At 43.1% G+C, this 24,863-nt stretch overlaps 1 protein-coding gene across 2 annotated transcripts in view; it reads right to left on the reverse strand.

Annotated features, from left to right (window-relative positions):
- The window catches only part of ACVR2A (activin A receptor type 2A), a 52,786-nt gene extending 27,923 nt beyond the window's left edge, over positions 1–24,863 (reverse strand). The window contains exon 1 of one of the 2 annotated variants that reach the window (XM_048954076.1): positions 23,781–24,863. In XM_048954076.1, the coding sequence (XP_048810033.1) occupies positions 23,781–23,835 (55 nt within the window). In that variant the 5' untranslated portion in view covers positions 23,836–24,863. The remainder of the gene's footprint in view (positions 1–23,780) is intronic. The other variant, XM_048954077.1, reaches the window with a different exon arrangement.

The raw sequence follows: 24,863 nt of genomic DNA on the forward strand, positions 1-24,863 counted from the left end.
TGCACGATGCCTCAGCACGAGGTGAGTTGCAGCAGAACCACGTGCTGCAGGAAGGCTGCATGGCTCCAGCATGTCGTCATTTCTCTGCAGGGTGCAAGCAATGGGCCAAAACACCCTGGCATCTTGCTTTCATTAACACTTATATTTTGCAGTTAAGTTCCACTCAACATTTCAAGGCACAGCAATGATGCTGTTCCAGTAAGAAAGATTTGGCAGACTTAAGTATCGTGCAAAGCATACCAACTTTTGAATAGAAACACCACTTCAGGCTACCCAGCGAGCACTATCGTGAGTACTACTGAAGACATGTAACGAGGCAAAATTAGATACAGTCACATGAAAGAACTAAAAGCTTGGAATCCAAAGAGATGACCTTAAAACACACTGAACACGTGAGTGAGAAGAAATGCTTTACTTGCCAGGCATCAGTATGCAAAAGTGGCCACTTGACCTTTCAAGTTCAAGCCTCAGTGACTAGCCACCTTGAAGAAGCTCTGCAGCCACAGCTGTGCACTCACCCTGCTGACTTCTCCCAGAGAACCTTTTGGAGAGCCTATTAACCTTTCAGTTAATTTAAACAAAGAGCTATGGTTTTCAGAGACCCCAGATGTCAGAAAGGCGGCAGAACTAATGGAATGCCTGAGGAGGGAAGCTACAGTTCAAGGAAAAAGGCCCACATGAAGGTGAGGAATCTGGGACTTGGATTGCCGGTTTGAGGAGCCCACATCTGAAGTAAAGGCTCCGTGGGAGTGGTTAAGAAAGATGGGATTAAAGAATGGCAATTGTGATAACACAAAGCACTCATATTGGCGACTGCAGGGGTACAGCAGCGGTATCTGAAGCTCTCTGAACTCTTAATCGAGAAACAAAAAAGCCGACAATACTTTAGCAGGATGCTTCCCTCCCAGTCGCCCCTCCCTTCCACTTGAAGAGGAAAAAAGAAAGCTTGTGGTGTCCTGCTCAGGCAGCATCAGCATTGCTTAGGGAGGACTTGTGCCAGCAATGGCCATTGGAGAGAACCAACTGATATCTATGGCACCAACCAGTTTTGCCCAAAACGAAGGTTGCCAACCTCTGTGAATCTCCAGAAATTTCAAGCACAGAGAAGTGCTATTTTTCACGCTTCTTGACTTCAAGGGAGCACAGTAAAACACAGGCTGATGTTTTCAAGTTCAAACACACCACTCCTGTCACTGCAAAGGTGCAAGCAGCACAAAACAGAAAAGTCTCTCATCTACTGTCTAACAATTTTGTAAGGGAAAAAAGGTTGACAGATTCTATAAGCAGCTTGGTTTTTCGAAGTATGGCTTTGGGACTACGCTCACCTCATCCAGACATTAACTTTTTTCTCCCTCTGAACAACACAAAGGTTATTACAAGCTGATAAAAATGTACCCCCGAAAAAACGACGTTGGGCACAGCACTCACAGAAGTTCAAATTCAACAAGATTCAGAGGCTGAAGAACACCAAGGAGGGGCACATCAGGCATCAACACAGAAACACACAGAGAAGGTTTCCTTTTGGGATTACCCTCCTCTCCTTGGCACAAACCCTGAAGCAGACATACACACGATAAGTCACTAGAAAATAATCACTCACAGTAGCTGACCTCAAAGGAAAAGCTGTTTTGGCTCAGCCAAGATTTAAAAAGGAAGTGAGAAAAAGGAACAAACCACAGATAAAAGGGGCAAGGCTTGGCTTATGGGGTTCCTTCCCACTGCTCCTCCCAAAATACAGGCACTTGGTACTGCATGTAGGTTTGAATGTAGAAACATAATTCAAATAAAACATTTGGTAGTATTTGAGACTAAAGAAGCCCCAACCTGGGGCTCTGCTGTGTCCTGTTTGGTGGCACCATCTATGAGTATCTGGCTGAGCTCAGACGAGGCAGCTATGGATGCTTTCCCATGGGGGTACAAGCTTGTCAGCCATTTCCACACAGAGCCTTACAATGCTGCTGCTTGAATTAAAAAACAAAGCACTTTGCAGGCACCCTGCTCCTAGATAGAAGCCTAAACAGACCATCTAAGGACATCAGACCTCAAACAGGAAGGTATGACTGGCTCTGAAGGATGATTATCACGCTGTTGCTGGTAACCAGCAGAATTTCCATCTGAAGGCCTGACTGGGAGTTTCCCAGACACGTCCTCAGATACCTGTCCACACAGCCTGGTACTTGGAGCCTCAGAGCAAGGGGAAGCCTACAGCCTTGCTGCTGCTAAGGGCAGTCCCCAGGGGGGCCCTGCTGTGCTGTATGGGGCTGCCTCTCCTCTTCATTCATCCAATGCACCAGGCTCTCTTGGTTTTTCTTCTTACCCTTCCCTACCATGCTAGATTTTCCAGAGATAAACTAGGGTCTGGAGAAGATTCTGCTAACTATGAGGGAAAAAAAATCATCTTCAATTACATGCTATCTTGACAGCTGAGGGATATAAATGACTTTCTCCTTCTCTACAGACTGCACAAAACAATCTGAATTTTTCATGCAGCAAGAGGGAACCAGCCTGCCTGATGGCTTTATTCTGCTTCCCACCCCAGTGGCACCCAGCTGTGAACCACTACAGAGCTGCTCATCAGAATGGTCCTTTGTCCAGGCTGGGATCTGTGAAAGCTCTTCTCTTCCACGTCCTTTCCTGCACTATTTCACACACCCTCCAGAATCACGTTGAATACGACCAACGTTTCACTGGTGTATCATGAGATGAGAAAACTCTCCTCTTCCACACAAGGAGAATCCCTTCTACTTCTGCAAAAATGTCAACAGAAGAACAGAATTCAGTTACAAACAAATACAATACCTTTTCCCTTCTGAATCAGTATCAATGCAAACTGTATCAACAGTTGTTTATGCAAAGCAAACAGAATTGCACAGTGAGTCAAACAAAAGCAGTATGATGTCTATGAGGCAAGCGTCCACCTTTACATCTGGTGTTTCACACAGCTGATGCTACAAGTTTTTCTTGTCTTTTCATTTTTGCTCTCCTTTTCACTTAGCACTCAGTGTAACAGCAGGCCTGTCCCAGTTCATCCTTCCTGAGGAGGTTGGCCAGAATTGCATCAATACTTGAGGTTAAACAGCCTCAAAGACTTGCATCGTATCGATATTGTTTTTTCCTTTGTTACTCCTTCAGAAGCATTCTAAGACTGCACACATCACAGCCACATCACATTAGCAGCTCACAGTATCTGCTCTAACACAAGGCAGTACATTTCTAAGTTGCAGTGCAACCAACACAGCAGATTCTGCAGCACAGCCTCACAAACAGCTGAACTGGCACAAACGAGTGGAAGTAATTCCCTCCTTCAGCCACTAAACTTACACAAATGTCAAACTGCAACATTGCCCATCTGAGTAAAGACCTATCATCATAAAAACGTTCAGATGCTTTTGACTGCTGAACTTTCAACCTAAAGCAAAAAAAAAACCAAACCCAACTGCCTGACCTCAAACCCTGCTGTATCCATGTCTACTGTCTAGCCTTATACTATATAAGTAAGGCATGGTAGGCATGCATCCTTCTTGCTTCCGAGCTCCTATGCGTGCTCTGTATCCAAGCCACAGGTACAGGCTCTGAGCACCACACACCAGAGCCCTGAAGTACTTTAATTACTTTGAACCCCCAACATTTCCTTCCCATGCCCTAAAGATATTAGATTAACTAACAGTGGGAACCGACAAGATTTTACTGCAGATCATTATGTCCATTTTTATGTAGAATAAATGCTGATAAGAGTGACTGAAAAGCTGTCAAACATTCAGGTATTGGAGGTTCACAGCAAGATAAAAGAGATAGAACAACAAAGCCATTTCCTAACATATCCCAACATCAGGCAAGTCTCTGCATTATTTGTGCATTCCCATGAAGCAGATTTTTCTATCCACTGGATTTTTAATTTTTTTTTTTTTTTTGCATTATTACTAATTACGAATATGTTTACAAGAATAAGCCTATAAATGAAGTATTCCAAATCAGGTTATTAACATCAGGACACTAAGCACTAAAATGTAACCAATTCAATTGTTTTGTTTCTGCCTGAAAAGCTTTAAGAATATCCAGCTGGGGTGGGAACGATTTCAGACCAGCTTCTTGAAGGCCATGCTGCTGCTCCCAGCACAGCCCTGCAAGCAGTGACTTCAGGAATATGCTGCTCATGGGGCCAACTGCACATCTCTGGTCATAACCACAGTTAGATGCAGCGACTGCTGCAACAGCTGTCTTAAGTGTATCAGCTGATTTGGCATGAGAGCCAAAGCAAAACAAATGTAACCCAGGATAGAGGCTTCTAGTTTCCTTACCTGCCTACAAACACAATCTACATTTTCACGTCCACTGCTTTTCTCATGGAAAAAAAAAAAAAAAAAACCAAACAGCAACTTTTCCTAATGGTGTTTGATGGTCAGTAAGAAGCAAGGCAGAGACAGAGATGTTAGAGCCATCAGGACTCAGTGGTATTTAAGGGCAAATACGTGCTACAAAACGTACTGTATACTAAAAGGTACTGAAAACATGCTTGCAAGGTTTTAACAACCTCACCATTTCAGTACTGAGCAATCAAATTACATTCTCATTTAGACCCATGCACGGATGCTCAGTAGAACTGAAGTCCCTGGGAGCACTGCAGACTGCATGTCTGCAATAAACTGCTCAAAAATCACACCAGAATAATAACTGCTGCTGGCTCTGTGCTTAGCAATCCATGTGTTTGGTAAAACGTGACCAAGGTGAATTTTGGTGCTGTGCATCCTCGTGGCATAGAACGTACCTGACATGGTACAGTAATCCTAAGCTATTTAAATAGGTTTATAGCATGCAAATTAATGAAAAAAAAGACATGAAGTGTTTGATTAAGCCAGTTTTGCTTCATTCAACTTTGCAAGAAAACCTTAAAAATGCATTTGTCGCAAAACGCTGCATTACATTTGTAGCATTAATTTTTCAATATGTTAATTCATAGCATTAAAGTAAATTACCAGAATTTTATTAAGAAATGACTCTCAGGGAACACAGGTCTTCCTGTGAGATCCCCACACAGCTCTCAGCTACAAAGCACACACATTTAGAATGGCAACTCCGGTTCAGCCAGTACATCAATTAAGTGCTGCATAACGCTTTTAAAAGAGGGGGAAATTCAGATTTGCTGTGTGAGACCTGTATTCAAATCTTTTAATTAATTTTCCTCAATCGTTATGTCAACTGCAATCTTCATTTCAGCAACTTTCAGGGAGCTCCTGAGCTGCAACGACCGCAGGCACCCAGGGTAGTGAGGGGTTTATGATGTATGCAGTATTTAACTCATTATCCAGTTCTTATTACTCATTTGTTTGGTGCACTTGAGGAGCAAAACGTAATACAGCCGTATTCCTATACTTGGATTTAAGATACTACTGTGGTCTGGATGCTACAACACGCACACATCTCACAAACAGCACTAACTCAAATACAGGGAGCACCCCAAGGCAACAACAAATGTAATAAAAAAGAAACCCTGTCTCCTTCAGTACTTCATGGAAATACCCCAAATCTTCTACTGACCACCCATCAAATAATTTATTACTGCTAACAGGACTCACTTAAATCCTGCCCATAAAACATGACACGTCTTCAAATTGAACCCATGCAATCTTCACTCGATAAGTCAGCAAAACAAACAAAGAAAACCAAACCACCCAGGAAACTTAATTACCCAAATGCTGAGAAATCATTCCCAGCTATGCTTCTGCACAAGTGGAGAAGTGATCATCTCCCAAAGCAGTGGAAGCCACAACACCAAAGCAGCATTTGGAGAGCTCTGCTGTGCAGGTAGCACTGCTGGCAGCGCCACACGAGCACTGTGTGCAGCACTGAGGGGTGGCACGCAGAGAAAATCCTGGGGTAGCAGATAGATAATGTAGATATTAATAGCACACCAGGATCAGACCTGACAAATACAGATGACTGCAGCAAGAAGACTGAAGAACTCAAAGAGCAGAAGCAACCACCTCTTCTTCTTTATCTATCCAACAGGAGGGGAAAAAGCATACTTAAAACGCTAGCCTGATTCACTCCTGATGAATTTCACTAACATTCTGAATAACATTTGCTGTGTCTGAAACAAGCCAAGTGATAGAATTAAGGCTTTCAGGACAAAAACCATCTGTTTTTGCTGAAGACATCCAAATATGCAATTTTTACAGCATTCAAACAAAGGTACTCAGTATCTTTCTATATAAACACGCATACATACAAAAACCAGTTGAGATAGTTCCTGGCATTCAAAAAGGAAGATGATAAATGTAATACAACCAGTTTTAATCAAGATCAAAGCAGCAGGAGAATGCAGACAGACAGTCTAGACTGCTCTACTTCTGAGAGCCTAAGCATATAAAGCAACATCTGCAAAGAACATTAATCACATTTAGTCTACAATCTTATCACCTCCTAAGCAAGCAGAAACAACTTTTACTTAAACATCACATGCTTATATATGACAGGCATTTTTAATTATCTTTAAATTAGATATTTATCACTGATTACAAAGCTATTATACTGGCTCTGAAATATGCTAAGGCAATTTTCAATACAGTTGTATAGTTCCCTGGATAAGGGGGATGGGGGATACAGGACAGAAGTACTGGTGAAGAAACTGATGGGCAGAATAGTTCCTACACTGCTGGAAGAAAATGGGAATTCATTCACTATATTGAATTCAGTTCTGATTTGCTCATCTGCACTTAAGACTAGAACTCAGCAGACAGCAATGAAAGTAAGATCTTTTCTATACAGTTTTTTAAAGCTAGCTTTGGGAAATGAAGTAGGAATGTAAATCATCTTTTTGGTTTCTGTCTGTAAGAAAAGATTCACTTGCTGATGCAATTTCAAGGGGAACTGAAACTCAGAGCAGTGCTGCATATACAACTATAGCATATTTGTGTGATTTGATACATATCCCTTAATACAAAACTAGTCCATTCCTTGCATCCCATAGTTTACTCTGCTTACATCCTGGTTCATTCTCACTTATGATTCTGTATGCTCAACAGCAACCATTTAATTTCCTTTATTAAGTGTCTTGCATCAAAGTTTTTCCTTCTGCCAACATTTTCCCATACTCCCTACTCAGGTTATCCCTCCATTAAGTCTCATATTTGTCATCAAAAGTGCTAGAAATTCTTATTAGTGCTACCTGAACAACTCCCTTTAATCTTGTATGCTGGTCTACGACTTAATTATGCAGGTTCAAACTTCTGGGAGCCAAACACATTATCTTCAACAAGAGCTTGGGAGAGAACTGTCCACAGAAAGCTCTGCAAATCTACATTTTAAACCAGAGGAAAAAAAAGAACCATCACCACTAACTTTTGCACCAAGCTCAACTTCTTAAATGACCACACATCCCATGGGAAACCTAGTATAACATAGGAATCCATTCAAAATTTCTGATTCTTACTCAAAATCCTGGTCTGATAAAAACACTAATATCCACTACTTTCACATTCTCTGATTTTTAATGGTTACTAACACTTCCCACTGCAGATATCCCTTCCCATTGCAGATAGCAGCTGGTCACCACGCTGTTTCTTAAACTAAATGGGCTGATATTTCTTTGCCCCTCAGCAGCAGCAGTGTTTGCAGATGAGAAAAAAAAAAAACCTCAGAAAAACACAAAACACTCAGAAAAAATAAAAAGCCAAAAAGGTTTTTCTGGATTCTTCCCCAGCCTGCGTGCTTCACTTGCAAAGTCAGAGCTTCAACACAGATATTTTTCATGAATAAGCTCCCCAATACTGAGCATCCTAAAGCTGTGCAGTATTGCTGTAGAGCTCCAGCTCATTTGCTCCTGATCTATTTAAAGAATTACCTATCTTTAGTCCTACTAAACAACAGATTTTTTTTTCATGCTCATTTTAACCTCCTAAATCATGCAGTTTGACAAAAGAATTTTCTGCACACCTGCTGACGCTCCCAGCCCTGTGCAAAACAACACAACAAACGTCCTGAAATGCTGTGCTTTCAGTTCATGGCTTCCCCCGAAGGAGAGATGTCCTGCTGGTCTGCCCAGGCAAAAAGCATCAAACAAAAGCAGATGAGCCTGGAAAATGCAGCGAGCATATAAGAATGTAAAGCAAGGCCTTGTTTTTATTAAACTTGGCCATCATAGAGCCACACCAAAGCAATCTTTTTCTGGTCAATGGCATCATTTGCCTATCTGATGTATTCCAACACAATATTACAAGTAATAAAAAACAAAAACAACAAGCCCAAAGTATTCAAGTAAAGCAGGAAAATTTAAGTACTGAAAGATCGCTGCAGAGACATTCTCAGAGCTTGCGTATTTATCTTCAAAAACATGAAACGAGTTTTGGCTGTAGTAGTTCTTAACTTTAATTAGATAAACTTGATAGAATAATTAAAACTAGACAGACAGACTACTTTCAGGTGGCACTTAGCAAACAAAAATTAGTTTCTATCACACTGCAGCTGTATAAAGTTCAATTTCTGTTAGCTGGCCATTTATTTCTCATGGCAGAATGAAAACAGGGCCAGGTCACTGATATTTTCCCTGCTTTGCAAAGCTGTCTTTGGTCAATGCTAAGAACCACTCTTTTGGGGGGCTGAATAAGGAATTAATTGCAAGGCCTAAAAGAAACAACATCACAGCTATACAAGGGAAAGCCAGGTTTTGGTACTTCTTATCAAGCTATAAATGAGAAAAGACTTTAAAAAAAAAAAAACACTAAGAAATTCATGTATGAATCAGGCAGTTATGTGATGGAAGAAAACATCTCCAACAAAAGCTTTCAGGTGGAAGCACTGCATTTCTACTAGAAGTTAGTTCACCTTCTGAATTTAGATTCCAATTAAGAAAATGACATCTACTGACCTGGAATTCCAAAGGCACTTCAGGAGATGATTACGACCTTATTCCTCTTATCAAGCACCCAATGAAAGCCTCAACATGGACGTGGGTACTACATTAAAGAGCTCGGCACTCTTTGACTGGCTTATATTTGACAATTAAAACTCTAAAATTCTATGCTAAGACAAGTCTCATGAAGGCTGCCCTGAACGTGTTCTCCACAGATATTTTCCGTACTCACAGGCAGCAGTGCCAAATTGTTGTCTCACCTTCGATACATAGCAATGATGACAAAAGGTTATTTCTGGGGGCATCCGGCAGACAGACCTGCACAGAGGTGTCCAACAACACTCATAAGAAATTAGCAGAATATCAAGACACTTCTTGAAGGAGAGAAAAAAAAGACAGTTCTGAAGTTATTCTGCAAAAAGGGTTAAAAACTAAGTTTAAGTTGTAATTCTGCCTATGAATGCAGCCTCCATTCATCAGCGCATCCTCCGTCTTTAAACCATGGGAGAAGTTACACAGTTGCTTGCAATAGTGCCAGTTTCTCACCAAATTCCTTAAAAATGTAATTCCATCCACAGTTGCTGGAGGTAGATAAGCAGCTCTTCATGGACCGAGCTAATACAAAGTAATTAAACAAAATCCTGAGTTTCTGATTCCGTGGCATTTTGGAAAATAAGCCTAGCTGAGCCTGCCTTGTGTCAACTAAGGCTTTGACAAAGCCAGCAACAGAGCTTCTTCTTAAATACCTACCTCAAGACTTACACCCAGGATGCAGGACTGTATTACTGTACATAAGCTAGCTTCAATCTATTTTACTCAAAAATATTGCCAATATAGTAGCAGCAGAGGGTTCAACACATTAAAACAACTTAGAAAGAACCCAGGATACATTTACTGTGGATTACCCTATATCAAGTCAGTAGAATAAGAGAGCTCAGAGCAAGCAGCATGTGATACTGAATATGCTGACACTGCTCCAAATACGTGAGTCTGGAGAGAACTCAGACATTAACCCTGCCTGGGATCAATAATGCACTCTCACAGGGACAAACTCACTGACCAGCACTTCCATGAGCCCACCAGCACAGCCCTAAGCATTCAGTGCAGGCCTTACTTCTAGCCTCTGGTCCCCTTCACATCCTACTGAAGGCACCTTCCCAACCACATAGAAGAAACAACCGTAGCCACAACTAACACGTGAGCTACAGTTTAACTTTTGGAACACACATGGTAAATGGAAGCAGAGTGAACTTTGCACCAGCTCCTAACTGCTGACTCACGTCCCTCCCTGGGCAGGACACCTCTCCCTGCTGGCACAGGGCAGCAGCCACACGTGGCCAAGCGGGAAGTCAGTGCGGATCTTCAGCACGAGGAGAACTTCTTCGCTGTGCCCACATGCATTCAGTGATTCCTCAGTGTACACACTCACTCTAGAGCCCTCCTCTGTGTGGAAGAGATGAGAAAGCTTTCTGTAACAAACAGGAGTTATTTTTCACGAAGTGTTATAAAGCATTTTAATACTGAAGCGGGCGCCCAGATTAAGAGCGCATAGTAGAAAAACAGCAGGCCTTCCAGATTTGCAGCATAAATATTCTTTGGAGGAGAATGTTTCAAAAATATCAGACAACATTAACCGCAGGATCAACTGAAGACTCTTGGCAGGAGGATCGAGTGATTGGGAGTTATTTGACTTGGAGGTTCCACCAGACCATACTTAAGCACCTTGGGCAAAACATTCTCCCTGAATTTGTCCATTTCTGAGATCATTTTTTATTTGCACCGGTTCTGAAGCGAGTTCTACAGTTTAATTAGGCATGGTTAACAAATATATCTTCTGAAAAAAGCATTGATTGCTTTGCGAGAGCTGCGATATGAAGCAGATGGCCAGCAGGCCACATAGGAACAAAGGACAAGCTATCCAGGTACTTGGTCCCCAAAGCAGCCCTAAATGCATTTCTGTAGTTATCATGTGCCAAGTTGTTTACATTTCATTTGAAGCTCTACATACATGTACACAAAATTCTATTCCTAGTTATTAAAAACATTGTAAGAGAACACATTTCTTCCATAGCAAAATATAGGCTCTATGGGTAATCTGGGGCAGGATGATGATGTATTTCTAGTGCTGTATTTTCTTTGAAAGAGCCAGCAACCCCTATTACACTGGTGCTTACTTTAAGAGAACTACACTTCCAAAGCTGTATTTGGAGTACCTCAGAGAGAGGGGAGTCATAAACAGTAGTTTAAGGGCTTATACTGCCAGATGTTCTTTGATGGAGGAGTTCTTCTGCTCAGGCAGAAACAGGTGTTTCTCTTGTCACAAGCAAGGAATTCATTCAGCAATAAATTCTCCTGGCAGGCCAGAGGAACATCAAAGCTCCACAGTTGCCAAAAAGAAAAAGGTTATGGGAGAACTCTCATGTCGTGCCTGCTCAAGCTGTTTCTTCCACAGTAATGGAAGAGTGCTTGTAAGACAGCTCTCTATGCACTTAAGACCAACAGGAGAGCAGCCTTTTTGAATGAGAAGAAAAACAGTTTCTTTTTGTTTTACAGGATGGTTTCCTACAGCTCATCAGCACAGCCAACAGACACTTAGTAAAGCAGTAACCGAAGGAAAGCAACACAACTCCTGCAGCACTGAACAGCCAGAGACTGACACCCACCTTCATCTTGGATGTAACATGGTACAGTTCAGGTAGGTGTCACATTGTAACAGCCTTGTTTCTTCTCTGACACTGTTTATTTGACCATCTATGCAGAGATACAGAGATTGCTGCTGGGGATCAGAAAACTCCCAGCCTTGTCTGCTCCTATTCGTGCTCAGACTGCAGAGGCCTTAGGCTGAGAAGTGACATGAGGAAACAGAGTAGCTTGTGACTGCAGTTTTGAAGCCCCCCCCGCACAACTGCTGCAATGCAATTTAATGCCATGAACTTAGGTATTTAAGATCCCTTTACAGACAGGAATATGGGACACTTAACCGCAGAGCATGAACTGAAGTACAGAGGCTCCTGGCCGCATAAGCTGAATTCCCAGACTTGATGCCTCCATCATCCCCATCCTTCCCAGGCTTAAGGCCACGCACTTCGATTATCAAGATTTTATTTTTTGCTAAGTGTAAGCACATACCAGAGGAGAGTTCACCCACCCTCCAGCAGAAGACAGATGAAAGCTCTGGAAATTCTACATAAAAGCTTATTGTGTGAAAGCTCAGCAGTTCAGACCGGGGGGCCTAGGCTTCCACAACACAGACAGTCTCTGAGCAGATTCATTATGTTAAGGACCTCTACTGTATTCTCTCTCTCTCTCTCTCTCTCTCTCTCTCTCTTCTCTAGATCTTTAAGTGCTGTCTATTTACTGCTTGGATTTGATCCACACGATACATTTTGCATCAAGCTTGTACCTATCCGTACAGGATACATTTCTAGGACAACTTGCCGCTAACACTGAAATACTACAAACCAGACACTGCTAAGATTACATAGCAAACAGGCTTTCTGTACTCTTCTCCTAAACTTAGCATACAATTGGATATTGTAGCCGCTTAGTCTGACCTTTTACTCAGTTCCTACCTCACTGTTAGCAGCGACCTTAGGAGATGAAGCTTTATCACCCACATCTTTAGTTCAGGTCCTGGGGACGGCAGCCTTCAGCTGTAGTTGTCTGAGACATCTCTCTGGAAACATGGGAACTTTCCCTCTTACTATCTGAAATATCCATCAGTGCAATGGGAGAGAGCAGCCTGACTGCATGAAGGCAGGGAGAATTGCACTGGTACGCTCCAGCTCGAGCATATACAAACCTCGTGTGTCCACAAAAAGCAGATGCATGCTGAGGTCCTTAGAACCACTATAAATAAGCAGCAGGTTCTTTTAAAGATGCATTATTAACAAAGATAATTGTCATTCTCCCCTTTCTTAACGTGTACATACACAGAACCATCCATTCAACTCTGCTTTCTCCCTCTGTAATTCATTTCCTAAGTCAAGTCACCCAGGCACTGCCCGCCCTCACATCACCCATCTCCTCCTATGCTCCTTTCTCCTACCCCAGCCTTGTCCTCACCCAATCCTGCCTGCAGAAAGCCACTCACAAGTGCTCCCAGTCCCTTCTGCTGGTCTAGCAGGTAGTATCAGCTCAGCACAACATGAGACAGCCACAAGAGCTGGTGAGAGAGGGCAGAACCAACAGTGAAGCGTAATTCACCAAAAAGCAGCTATGTGGGTGAGGGAGAGGACAGAGAAGGGAACTGTCACCCTCTCAGTCTTTCAGTCAATTTTTCTTCTGTGTTCTACATAAATCAAAGCTGACAGTACTACAAGACACCAACACTGAAAGTACTTATGATGTAACAGTTTTTCATTATGTATAATTTGTAGTCTTGATGCCGTGTCAAATAGAGAAGTTAGCTTAAAGCTAGAAATGTAATTTTAAAGTGCCATACAATAGAAATTAAATAATGACACTTCAAAGATGCCTGAGTAAAGAAAAGACTTAAAACTACTCATCAAATGTAACTTTTTACCATACAGAGAACCAGGGATTTTGCAGAAGGAGGAAAAAAAACTGACTTAGATGAAAGAAGGCCAAATTACTCTGACTGGCTGCAGTAAGCGATACTGGCTGTCAGCACCAGCAGCCAGAGCAACCAAAATAAGCCTTTTGGACAAGTAAAACTAATTAGCTGTTTTATGAAGCTGGCTGAACGACCGTAGGAGCAATTAAAAAGCATCCACTCTGTTGGCTTACTTTTGAAACTTTATCCCATTACTGAACTTCTGCTTCAAAATGACTTTTTCTCCTTTAATGTCCCACCTCAAGGTGACACGGCCACGCAGTGTCTGACATCAAGATGTTATCTGCAATAAAGAGCTTGCAGTTTATGAGTGACATTTCAAGAGCTCTATCAAAGCCTACAATTTGCTGCACGGTGAGTGTGCCAGGCCATGCCTGAATAACGGCTTTCTTAAACAAGCACTGAGGTTGCAAACAAGCTTCTCTCTGCCAACTGCTAAACTTACTTCGGCTACGAGCAAAAAGTGAGAAGAGCTTGCAGATCAGACGACCAACCGAGGCACAGAATGTCAGCACAGAAATATCCTGAAAGTCCATAAAAGAGAATTTCAAACACAAGTTTTTACTCTTGTAACAAGAAGTGGCAATTTGGCCTCTTCTCTGACACACTACATAGTGCTACCACTGTGCACACAGGATTTTAACAGCCTGAGCTGACACACTGCACATGACTCGTAGACAGAAACCTCGCACTCTGACCAGGACAATCGTGATGAAGTGAAAAAATACAAATCGGTTTTCTGCACAGATACCATTCCTTGTCTTTGATGTGAATGAAAAAGCTTCCAACACCAACACAGTCATAATAATGGAGAAGGAAAAGCTCTGGGATTACCATATTTCAAAAGAAATATTTTGGCTAAGCGAGGTTCTACAAGCCGTCCATCAATCATCAGCTGAACAAACTCACACACTGCATCAGGTCTCATTCTCTCTTCCCAAGTCCTAAAATTTCCTCATCAACGATTACAGAAAATCCAAGAATTATTCCATGCCTGTTCTCACCATCCCTAGAGTAATACCAATACCATCATTTATCACTTTCAGTACATTCTCAGCACTCTTTAGGCTCACGATGATTAAAAGAACAAGAACACAATCTGAACCTGCTTTATAACTGAATCCTCATGACAGGCTGTTAGAAGATGGCTCTCCCTTGGAAATGCCATAGATGATTCTCCTGAACATAACTGTTCCTCATTTGAAGAGCAGGATTATGGATTTCAGATGTTGTAAACTGTCTAGCAAATTATATAATTCACAGTCTCTGTGCAGACATCCTCAGAAGCCCAGTGGCTATGTGAAGGATGCTGGGTTAGAACTGAAGTTTCTGCCCTCACACACTTTGCTGGGACACAGCAGGACAAGGCCAAGGACAAATGCCTTCCTCAAGGGCTCTTGAGCATTTGTCACCATGGATCCAAACAGCGTTCAACTGCATTCTGAACCATCCCAACGATTCTATTTAAAAAGTTAAGTTGGGTTTAAAATTTAATATTTGCTGGGAATAATTATACATCTCACGAGGGTAACGAAAAGGGGATTTAAGTTCAACCTGTCAAAAGTACAATTTTCCCATTGTGATTAAACAAAAACAAAAACAAAAAAAACCAAAAACCCAAAACTGCTCAAATAAATGTTAATTGCCATCCATCAGAATGCTTTTAAACCACAGAGAAAGTACATCAGTGTATTAAGGCATCGAGAGCTTTGGAGTGGGACCCACTCCCACATTTCCCCTGGAAGAAGTGAGTCCTGAGTACCTGTGGCTCCTTGGAAAGTCTCTGACCTGATAGGATGTGATTCAGGATCATTTTGCAGGTGAATGTCAGCAAACCATTGAGGGTTCTTTCTGGTAGAAGGGGTTTCAGGAAGCCACTGCTCGCTACTGAGTTTGGAGTGGTTGTTTCACTGACGAAAGGGGCAGTGGAGGGAATGGTGGTGAGCAAACAGCTTGTGGTTTTAAATAGTCACCTTGCAAATTAATCATTGGTTCAAATCTTAGTGCGTGCCAACTCATTAAGATATCACTACTGATGTGTGCTGCTCTACATGGCAAGGTCAGGATGGGATCCTTTTTTCTTCCTCCGCCTTGATGAAGAAATCAAACCATAATATTTTTTGAGGCCCTTTAAGGCAACTTCTGTGACAGGCTTGAACACAGAACAGCAGAATTATACCTAGGGATAATTCACCAAACAGACTCTTACATTAAAGTTAAAACAGAACAACATTAAAAAAAAACCACCAATATTTAAATAGGGGTTTTGACCGCACTACATCTAAAATAGCCTTAAGAGCAAGTGAAAAATAGGAGATTAGTTTGTTTTTAATAAGGGTACACAATTGATTGCAATTTACAACTACAGCAACTTTCACGGCCTTCATTTTTTTTTTCCAACTCTGAAACATTGAAATATTTAAAGAAAACTTCTCCCTCCTGTAATTGCTATGAGATGGAGAGAACTCGCTGTACCATCTACTGACAAACACTACCAAAGATTTCTAAAATTAACACTTGCTGCAAAAGTTTAATTTGGTCTCACACACTTAACAACATAATGGAACAGCAAAATTAAACCACTTCCCTGTTTATGTGGATCTTTCCCAGAATTCCTAGAAAGAAAGTTTTTCATGTTAAAATGATTAGTTATTTTTTAAAACAGCTTACATAAAAAAGATGACATTTCAACTTATACACTGATACTAAAATATAGCACTAAATACAAATGGCTGGATAAAGAACACTGTGGTCATTTGGGCAGTATTTAAAGGCTTGAGATTGGTGTAACTAGATGAGTTAAGAACTCTGGACCTGAAAGACCTCAGGTCATGCTATTGCAGCTTCACCTACAAAACAAACTCCTAATCACCAGTAAGCCTCCAAAAAGGAAGGAAACTGCTGAAATGAAGTTAAAAATCAGCTTCACGAGATAATAAAGGTCAAGATACAGCTAGCATGTGCTCAGAATAGCACCCAGATAGCATCCTGAGTGGGACGTGCAGTCCTTAAGCATCCCCAGCCCACCCTGCTTGAGGCCTTTATCAGTGGCTGCATGAGGAGGTGCAAAGCACATCACCATGGCTGCAGACACCACCAGAGCTGGGGTGCTCAGGATGTCACTCAGGACAGAGGCAGAGCAGAGCAGCAGGAGCGTCATGAAATGCAAGGACAAAAGCCTGAGCCCTGGGACAGGGCAGCCTCTGCAGCATCACAAGCAGGCACTGCTGGGCTGACAAGGACCTGGAGGCGTGGTGGACACTGCAGTGCTCTGAGCGTGACAGGGCAGATGAGGATCTCCTGAGGAGAGCAAAAATTAAGCCATGCTCCTATGAGTTTGCAAAGTCACTTCAAGCAGGAAGCTACCCTTTCCATTCACCTTTAGTAAGAAATTGTATTGAAAGCACAACACTAACAAGTCGACTGCAAGACTATGGCAACTTGGAGAAAATACAGAAACAGCAGCCCTAACTGTTTTGACCCCCTTTCCTCTGCTCCATTTCTAAAAGGGAAAGCTGTACCCATCCAACTCAAAATCTGTCACAAGAAACTACTTCACTTGAGTTTCAAAGCAAAAAAAAAAAAAAAGATCAGCAATGCAAACTCCTATTTCCATTTAAAAAATTATACAGACATTCTCTGAAAATGAAGAGTTTAAATGGAACTGGATGCATTACATAACTTTTCAGGTGTTTGCTTCTAGCTGCATCTCAGTTAAGAATTAAAACAGTACAGTGCAAGTCATTTTCTGTCATCCTTACAGAGACTGTGACATCTTTCTCAGCAGTGAAACAGCCTCGTGTGGGCACACAACCAAACTAGATTAGGGAGCAATACCTCCCCTTTGTAATGCAAAATACAATGTCCGTTTTCTTAATTTCAGCTCAGCTGATGACTATCTCAAAGACAGGGAAACAGAACAACAAGAAATAGTCTCCTGAATAACTTCAGCTAACATCTAGCATACATAAAACACTGATCCTTCCCATCTATGGTGCCCTTCAGTCAGCTGAATTCACTCCCTATAGACAGTGCTCCCCTGTGCAATAAAATGCCTGGAAGCCCAAATGCTGTATTTTGGATTTTTTTTTTTACATGTCCATCACAATTAAGACCATATGGGAGGGTTTCTTTTCACAAGTGCATTACAGTTTCAGCTTTTTGAACTGAATTACCACCTCATTACAGCTTCGTACAAATCCCTGAGATTAAAAACAGAAATGACACCTTAAAACAAGGTGGCATTCAGCTACTTAAGTTACTTCAACAGTGTGTAGTCTTCTTTCTAACTAAAGGTACTCAGCATCATGTGAAGGCCAAGTTGGTGAAGCTTAATAGTCGTGAGCAAGTCTTTGCAGTAGATAACACTGAGATTAATTATTACAGTTTTGGACTGACTCTGCATCCTGACTGAAACTGATTACCTTGCACCAATTTAACCAGATATACCAGCAGAATGCACTGTTTTTACAAGGAAGTTCTTAGAACTCAGCAATACTTCACTCACCCTGAAAATCAACAAAACAGTTGTCAATATACGTAGCATTCCTGCTCTTACTCTGCTACTTCATGAAGTCACCAAGATTTCAGGTTACACAGCCACCACTCAGACCTCTCCTGGCACCAACACAACTGTAATTATGCCACTTGCTCCTTCTCTCCATGACAGTTTCTACCTGAAAGCAGTGACAGCACAGCTCACTGAACGACCACCCAAAGGCAGAGTCAAAGGCTACTGCTCTGCTCATCCTTCTTTGCCTGAGAGTCTGAAAATGGGGATTAATTTAGAAGTGTGGAATAGAAGGTAATAAAGAAGAGAAAAAAATAGAGCACGCATGCTTTCCCCAAGCTCTATAATGCAATTCAGCTTTCTGTGGCAGACCTACCCAGAGGAGCGCACCGAGGACTACATCATGCCTGCAACTCAGCCTCTGCAGATCCCACCCCATTAACAATACCGGGTTACCTCAAACTGCTCCTGGCTGCAGCAATAGGAAGACTTCCCACAGGTGCCTCTCACATTTCCAAGTGCTTTTCAAGTACCTCTTAACCACATAACCAAAGATTTATGCCTCCAGTTAGTAAGTGAATTGTCTTTTTTTTTTTTTTTTTCCCCTGGCCAGACCACTTGCTTCCAGTTATTACAGCTGCAACCAGCAAATGCAGAAAGATCAACTTTCTTGATTTTCTCCTCATGAGGAGCTCTTTCACTGTGGAATTATTAAGGAACAGTGCCTTCACAGCAATCAGTGCAGCAGATCAACTCTTCTCAGCTCTCTTCCCTCCAATTATTCAAGCATTTGGTGCATCTAGAATATGTTTGGGAGCCTCAGCCACACAGACACGGCTGTAAACAACGTGGCAGTAAATATTCAGTCTCTGTGGCACCGCAGTTGCAAACTGTTTCTAAGAAAAACCCACCGCCGCCATGCAGACATCGCAGAGGAGAGATGCCACATGAAGTCACTGGCATTCAGAAACACTTCAATTTCCATATGGAAATAACAGGAAATAAGATGTGCTGAATTTCAGGCACCAAGGCAACAAAAACACATTAAGATTTAATCACACAAGAACTTGGCTGTAAAATTTGTAATTTTCTTGATCTTTTTAAAGAGTTCTCATTTTTAGGAACATCAGACAGCTAACAGACCATGCATTCCACCAACCAGCTAAAGCAGACATTTGCATTAATCTGCTTTCTGTTAATTAAGCGGTGGAAACACATCCCCTTCACCAAGAAATCTCTTCTGCAATCAAGTTCCTTGTCAGCCTCTATCTCTGCACAGCCTGTGTTATAGCAGCTATTCTCTAAACGATTTTCAAGGATAAATACTGTGGACTTGGCATGTCTCTGAATCACAGCTCTGCTAAAGCCTTGCTTCTGCATGCTGCATCCATCTCATTTCTCGGTGCACAAGGAAAATGTTAACACTATCTTTTAAGATACTGAGATCAGAAGTACAAAATTATAATGATGATCTGTGAGAGAGCTGAATTCCAACTTTAAGGAGAAATAAGCTATGGGAATTGAAGCCCTGCCAAAACCAGGAGCATAAAACGCAAAGGCTGCAGAAGGTAGAACAGCTACGAATGAAAACCCTTGGAGTTGCTGTTATTTCTCTCCTTTGTAAAACTAAACATCTCAAGTTGAAAGGTGTTTTTCTATATTCTCATTTGCAAACTGGCAGATCCCATCACCGAAATGCTTTTGCTGCCAAATTCCAGCAAGGTGGAGAAAAAAGAAGAGTCATTCAAATACAGTCCATTCAAACCAGATGAAAACTATTATTCACAAGAGCAGCAATTACTTCCTTGCATTCCATGCAACACAAGAGCTTTTCCCTCACACAGAAGCCCCTGCTTCCCCCCCCCCCCCCCCCCCCCCCCCCCCCCTTCATTCACACATAGGTGGGTGGATCAATGCTGGCCAAAAAGCAGATTTTAAGTCCTGCTCCGAACTGCACTATCAGGACTGCTGGTATCTCCCAATAACACACTTATTCCCCCCCAAAATAACATATGTAAGGTAAAATCCTGCTTTTCATAAGTACTGAGTCTGAAGTGCTTTATTTCTCTACCTGTGCAATTAAGCAATTAGAGCTCGACCACACTCATGGACAGGCTGCAGAGAATTTCACAAACAGGCTTCTGGCAGCATTTTCAAGTGCAGTTAAATGAGCAATGAAAGGATGGTGAAAAAAACAAAGTCACAACAGAAAAAAAAAATAAATGCAGGAAGGTCATATCTCTCACTCCTCGATTCCTCCAGAATACCTAGATATTCAGCTTCTGAATCTGCAGCAGCATCTCTGGCTTCAATATTGTTACCTAAGTGTTTGAAGAAAATAAATTCTCCTAATAACAGCTGGTGTGAGACAGAAAAAGTAAATAAATATTAAAAAAAAAAATATCAAGACATTCCCCAGGCAGTGAAAATACCTGCAGAGGCATCTTTGAATCATTTCTTCTGGCTAAATTATTCAAGACTACCTGAATGGCTTAAGAACGATCCGGCATTAGTGGGAAAAAAAGGCAGGATGTAAACCTTCCTGATGTGCTTTCTTTTGTTCAAGTGATTTGTAGCATGAACTGTGCAACAAATGCAGCTCTGGTGCCCTGCAAGAAACTTAAAGCTGGAGAACTACTTTGCTGACAATTTCCCAGGTACAGAGAAAGAACGGATAACTCTGAGGAAACGATCGTTTGGGAGACACCAGTAGGAATTAAAAGCTGCAGCTTCCGCAATAGAAGGCTTTGCTCAAAGAGAAGCCACTGCTTCAACATCTCCCAACATTCCCAGCTGCACGGGCTGTGTGCTCGGAAACAGCACAGCGAGCTGTGAAGGCGTACACTCGATTCCTGAAAGTTCATAATGAGTAACTCGGTAATGACGAAGGGAAGGACACAGAAACACTTCCTTGGGGGTGGGGAGAACAGAGATAGCATCTGAAGAGCAGTGTTCCTTGATGAACGTGTTGTTTTATTCACTTTTCTTTATTAAGCTTGCTTACAGCCTCACACAAGCGGAGGCGCTGGAAGCGTATTCCACTGTTCAGAGGAATTTTATTATTATTTCAGGATCCTTGGCTCTTTATTCAGGCTAAAATCAAGCATACGTAGGGTATCAGAGAGAGAAGTGCTCAGGGAACTTAAACATGACACCAAGGGGCACTTTCAAGTTTAGCTCCTACACGTTCAACTCATTCTCTTGGATGAGTGTAAATGAGTGCAAATCTATACCCACTTTTATCCAGCTATCTAAGCTGCTATGAAGCCCAGTACCTTAATGCAGATATCCCTATTTAAATACCGCAGTCAAAAAGTAGTAATGCTTCCATGCTCTTAGCAAAGGCTATTAGATTTAACTCACTGGAGATTCCTATGCACCTGAAGTAAACTTCCAGCATTCTGTACAGCAGATCGTTAAATAAAACGCCTTCAGACTGAAGCCCACTTCCACACCCATGCCACAGAACAAACCATTTTCACCTAGTTAAAGAACAATAGCATTAATGGGCGACGTAAGCAACTTTGGAAAATAGCTGCACAAAGGACACTGCAAATAAATAAACGTGAAACCCAACACCCCACATGCACCAAGCAGAGCAGCTGGAGCGAGTGGAAGCAGACACCTTTACACCTGAACTCCCGGACTTCTTCAGCCACTGCCAATGTTCTTAAATAAACAACTGCGGGAAGCTTCTCTTTTTTCATCCCCAGTTAGAAAACTGTAAAGGGAACTCATTCTTCTGACCATGTTGCTTGATCGAGAGGAGTCTGAACCTGAGCGAGTGCCAGCGATCAGAAGGAACACCGCTCATCGAAGTGCTGTACTTCGTGCTGAATGCTTACATAATCTGATGATTCTGAGTGTAAAAACAAAAGCTTACTGCGAATCTATTCGTTTTTATACCCATACCAGGTCTGCAGAAACTCCACTATTCCTAGCATTAGCGCAGGAAACAGTTTAATGTGTGTTAAATACCGGAATACTTCATGTGGAATACTGGAATAAGCACCAAAACAATGCCCTTAATACGAGAACTGCCGTCCGAATCACAGCCAGTTTTCCTGTTCGTTTAGCAAAGATCAGTCCTACCTCTACAGGCAGCACAAACATTCACTTAGCTTCACCAGGACCAACGTGAGCAAGAAATGTAGAATACGGGACAGGTTTTGCTACTTAACAGCCCTTTTTAATGAACCGATAGGTAACGTTAACAAGACCACTGTTCTGTGCTCCAAGCAAAAGGAGCCCAATAGAAGGACGTGGAGGGGAGAGACAGACACGAGAACAGATGGCACCGCGTCTTCAGGAACTGACAGCGGGATGGAAAAGTTTCCCGGCAGAAGATATTCCTGAATTAAGAGGAATGTCGTTATGCGAGTTCCTCAAAGAGAAGGTATTAGGGAAAGATGAAAGACACCTTCTAAGGTAAGACAAAAATCACTGGAAGAAATCGAGTGCTGTTTCGCAATAGAACAAGTGGGGTACTCCAATCTGAAGGAAAAAAAAACCAACAAAAATCAACTCCCAGCTCCCCTTAACCTGCTGTGCTATTTCTCTGGTTAAAACAGAAAGGGTTTTTTTAGTTTCTCTCTGGCAGCGATCGCCATTTCACAGCACATTTAGCCCACACGGAATTGATCAATAACACTACAGACACAAGACTAGACTATCCATTTACTAACCACAAGAAAATGTGCTGTTCAGCAAAATCCTGCACATCATAAAGCTGAAATTTTAAAAGGCATCGTTCTACAGATCTCATTACCGCCCTGGAGCAGTCCCACAAAAAGCCTGCCGGCCTTCAAGCTGATCAACAAGTGTGCCTCTGCACTGCACGGAAGAAAGCCAAAAAGTGGATCTAAGCACAGGCAGAGGACCGCACACACATTCAGCACGTGAACAGAAAGGGTCAGGCTTGCCACACGAACCACACACTGAGTGTTACACAGCTCTGCAGGTTTCAGGTGCAGCTGGTGGAGCTGAGAGCAGGGCTGTAGCAGCAGCTCTCCAGCCACTGGTTGCTACATAACCATTTCCCTCCCAACCCAAAGGATGGAGGCTCTCACGCCACACTTGTCTCTCAGGACTGAGAGCCGCAGCATGAAAGCTGGGTTTCAGGTGCTAAGAAAGTGAAACACTGAACAGCAAAACAAAAAGTGTTACAAATCACTGCTCAGAAATCGAAAGTCTGTCTTTTCAGGCTGTTTCGGTGCACGCATCACTCGCTATCAGTGCGGGATGAGCTAATGCTTTCACAACAGCGATTATTCCGAACTAATGAAGCATTAACGAAGGTTGCCATCCACCACTGGACGCTCCAGAGCAAGAGCTCTGAATTAAGTTCGGAATATTTCAGCTTGGTAATTACGCTGGAGCAAACACGAGGCCGGGAAGGTGCCCAAAGGTGGGCACAGCCCCGGGTTGGACCGACATCAGCAGTCTGAGCACTGCAAGCACCTAAAGGTTCATGCATTGGGGATCACAGTGAAAACAGTGATCCTTTAGTGCTGTCCCCAAACGTTTGTCATTTCACAGGCTCACAGAATGGCCTGGGTTGAAAAGGACCACGACGATCACATAGTTTGAATCCCCTGCTGTGTGCAGGTCACCAACCAGCAGACCAGGCTGCCCAGAGCCACATCCAGCCTGGCCTTGAATGCCTGCAGGGATGGGGCATCCACAGCCTCCTTGGGCAACCTGTGCCAGTGCCTCACCACCCTGTGTGTGAAAAACTTCCTCCTAATATCCAACCTGAACCTCATTTGAATAAATGACTTCTACTGCCGATGCAATCACCTCGGCCTTCCAACAGCTGACCCAAAGTAACAAAAACACGCACTCACCTGAAGAACACGAGATGAGAAAAACAGCGAACGCTAACTTCGTAGCAGCTCCCATTTTCCAACGCTGTTAGAACATTTAAGTGACTTTTAGTATCCAGTTTCTTGGTCCTGCAAGCCGGAAAATCCCCCCACCCTCCCCCCTTCTTGCAGAACCGTTATAAAGCAATCTATAGCAACTTCTCCGGAGATAGTGTTCACCAAACAGTAAAATCGGGCTCGCCTGGAGACCGAGCGAGAATCCGAGCAGCGTTTCAAAACACACGCGTCATTCGGCTTCCGTACAAACTCACGGGATTGAATTCATGAAAGTACGCTACGAATCCAAAGGGAAACGAAGGCAGACGAAGTCAACGGAGAAGCCGGCGGGCACGAAGCAACGTGTGAGCGCAGCTCCGGCTCTGCCACACGCAGCTCCCGCCTCCCGTTAAGCAGCGCTGTGCTCCGCGCGGCTCGGCGGCTCCATGGCAGCGCTCCGTCAGTCCGTGCGGCGGCGGGCTGAGCGCTCCGCTCTGACAACGCCGTTTCACGATTCCCTTCTACCACGGTTCCGTGCCACCCCGCCCCGCTCCCTCGAGGCTCAATTGAAAGTAAAAAAAATAATAATAATAATATTAAGAGGAAAAAACAATCGCGAGGCCGGCTTCCCGCGGCAGCTCTAGGGGCTGAGAAGCAGGAGCCTTCCTCCTCTTCCTTCTCCTCCTCCTCCTCCGCCGCTCCCCTCACGGCGCTGCCCGGCTCGCAGCCCTTAGCGCTCAGCCCGCCTCACGCCCGGCTCTCCCGTCTCCCCGGCGGCGGAGGCAGAGCGGCGGACGCCAACTTTGTCCCTCCACGAGTGCAGTTTAAAGGTTGCCGAAGAGAAAAGGCCGAACCCGCTTTCTGCCCAGAGGCGGTGGTGGTGGTGGTGCTTGGAGCCGTCTCTAATGTCTCCCGAGTCCAACCGGCAGCTCGGAACGACCCTCCGTACCCTGCTGCTGCCGCTGCTCCCCTGTGGTAATTTCATATCTACCCATTCACTTGTGTGGCGTGGAGAACGGACCCAAGATGGCGGCGCCCGGGCGATTGTTTTTGTTTCCTCTCCTCCTC

Source organism: Lagopus muta, chromosome 8, assembly GCF_023343835.1.
Source record: "Lagopus muta isolate bLagMut1 chromosome 8, bLagMut1 primary, whole genome shotgun sequence".
Taxonomy (NCBI): Eukaryota; Metazoa; Chordata; class Aves; order Galliformes; family Phasianidae; genus Lagopus; species Lagopus muta.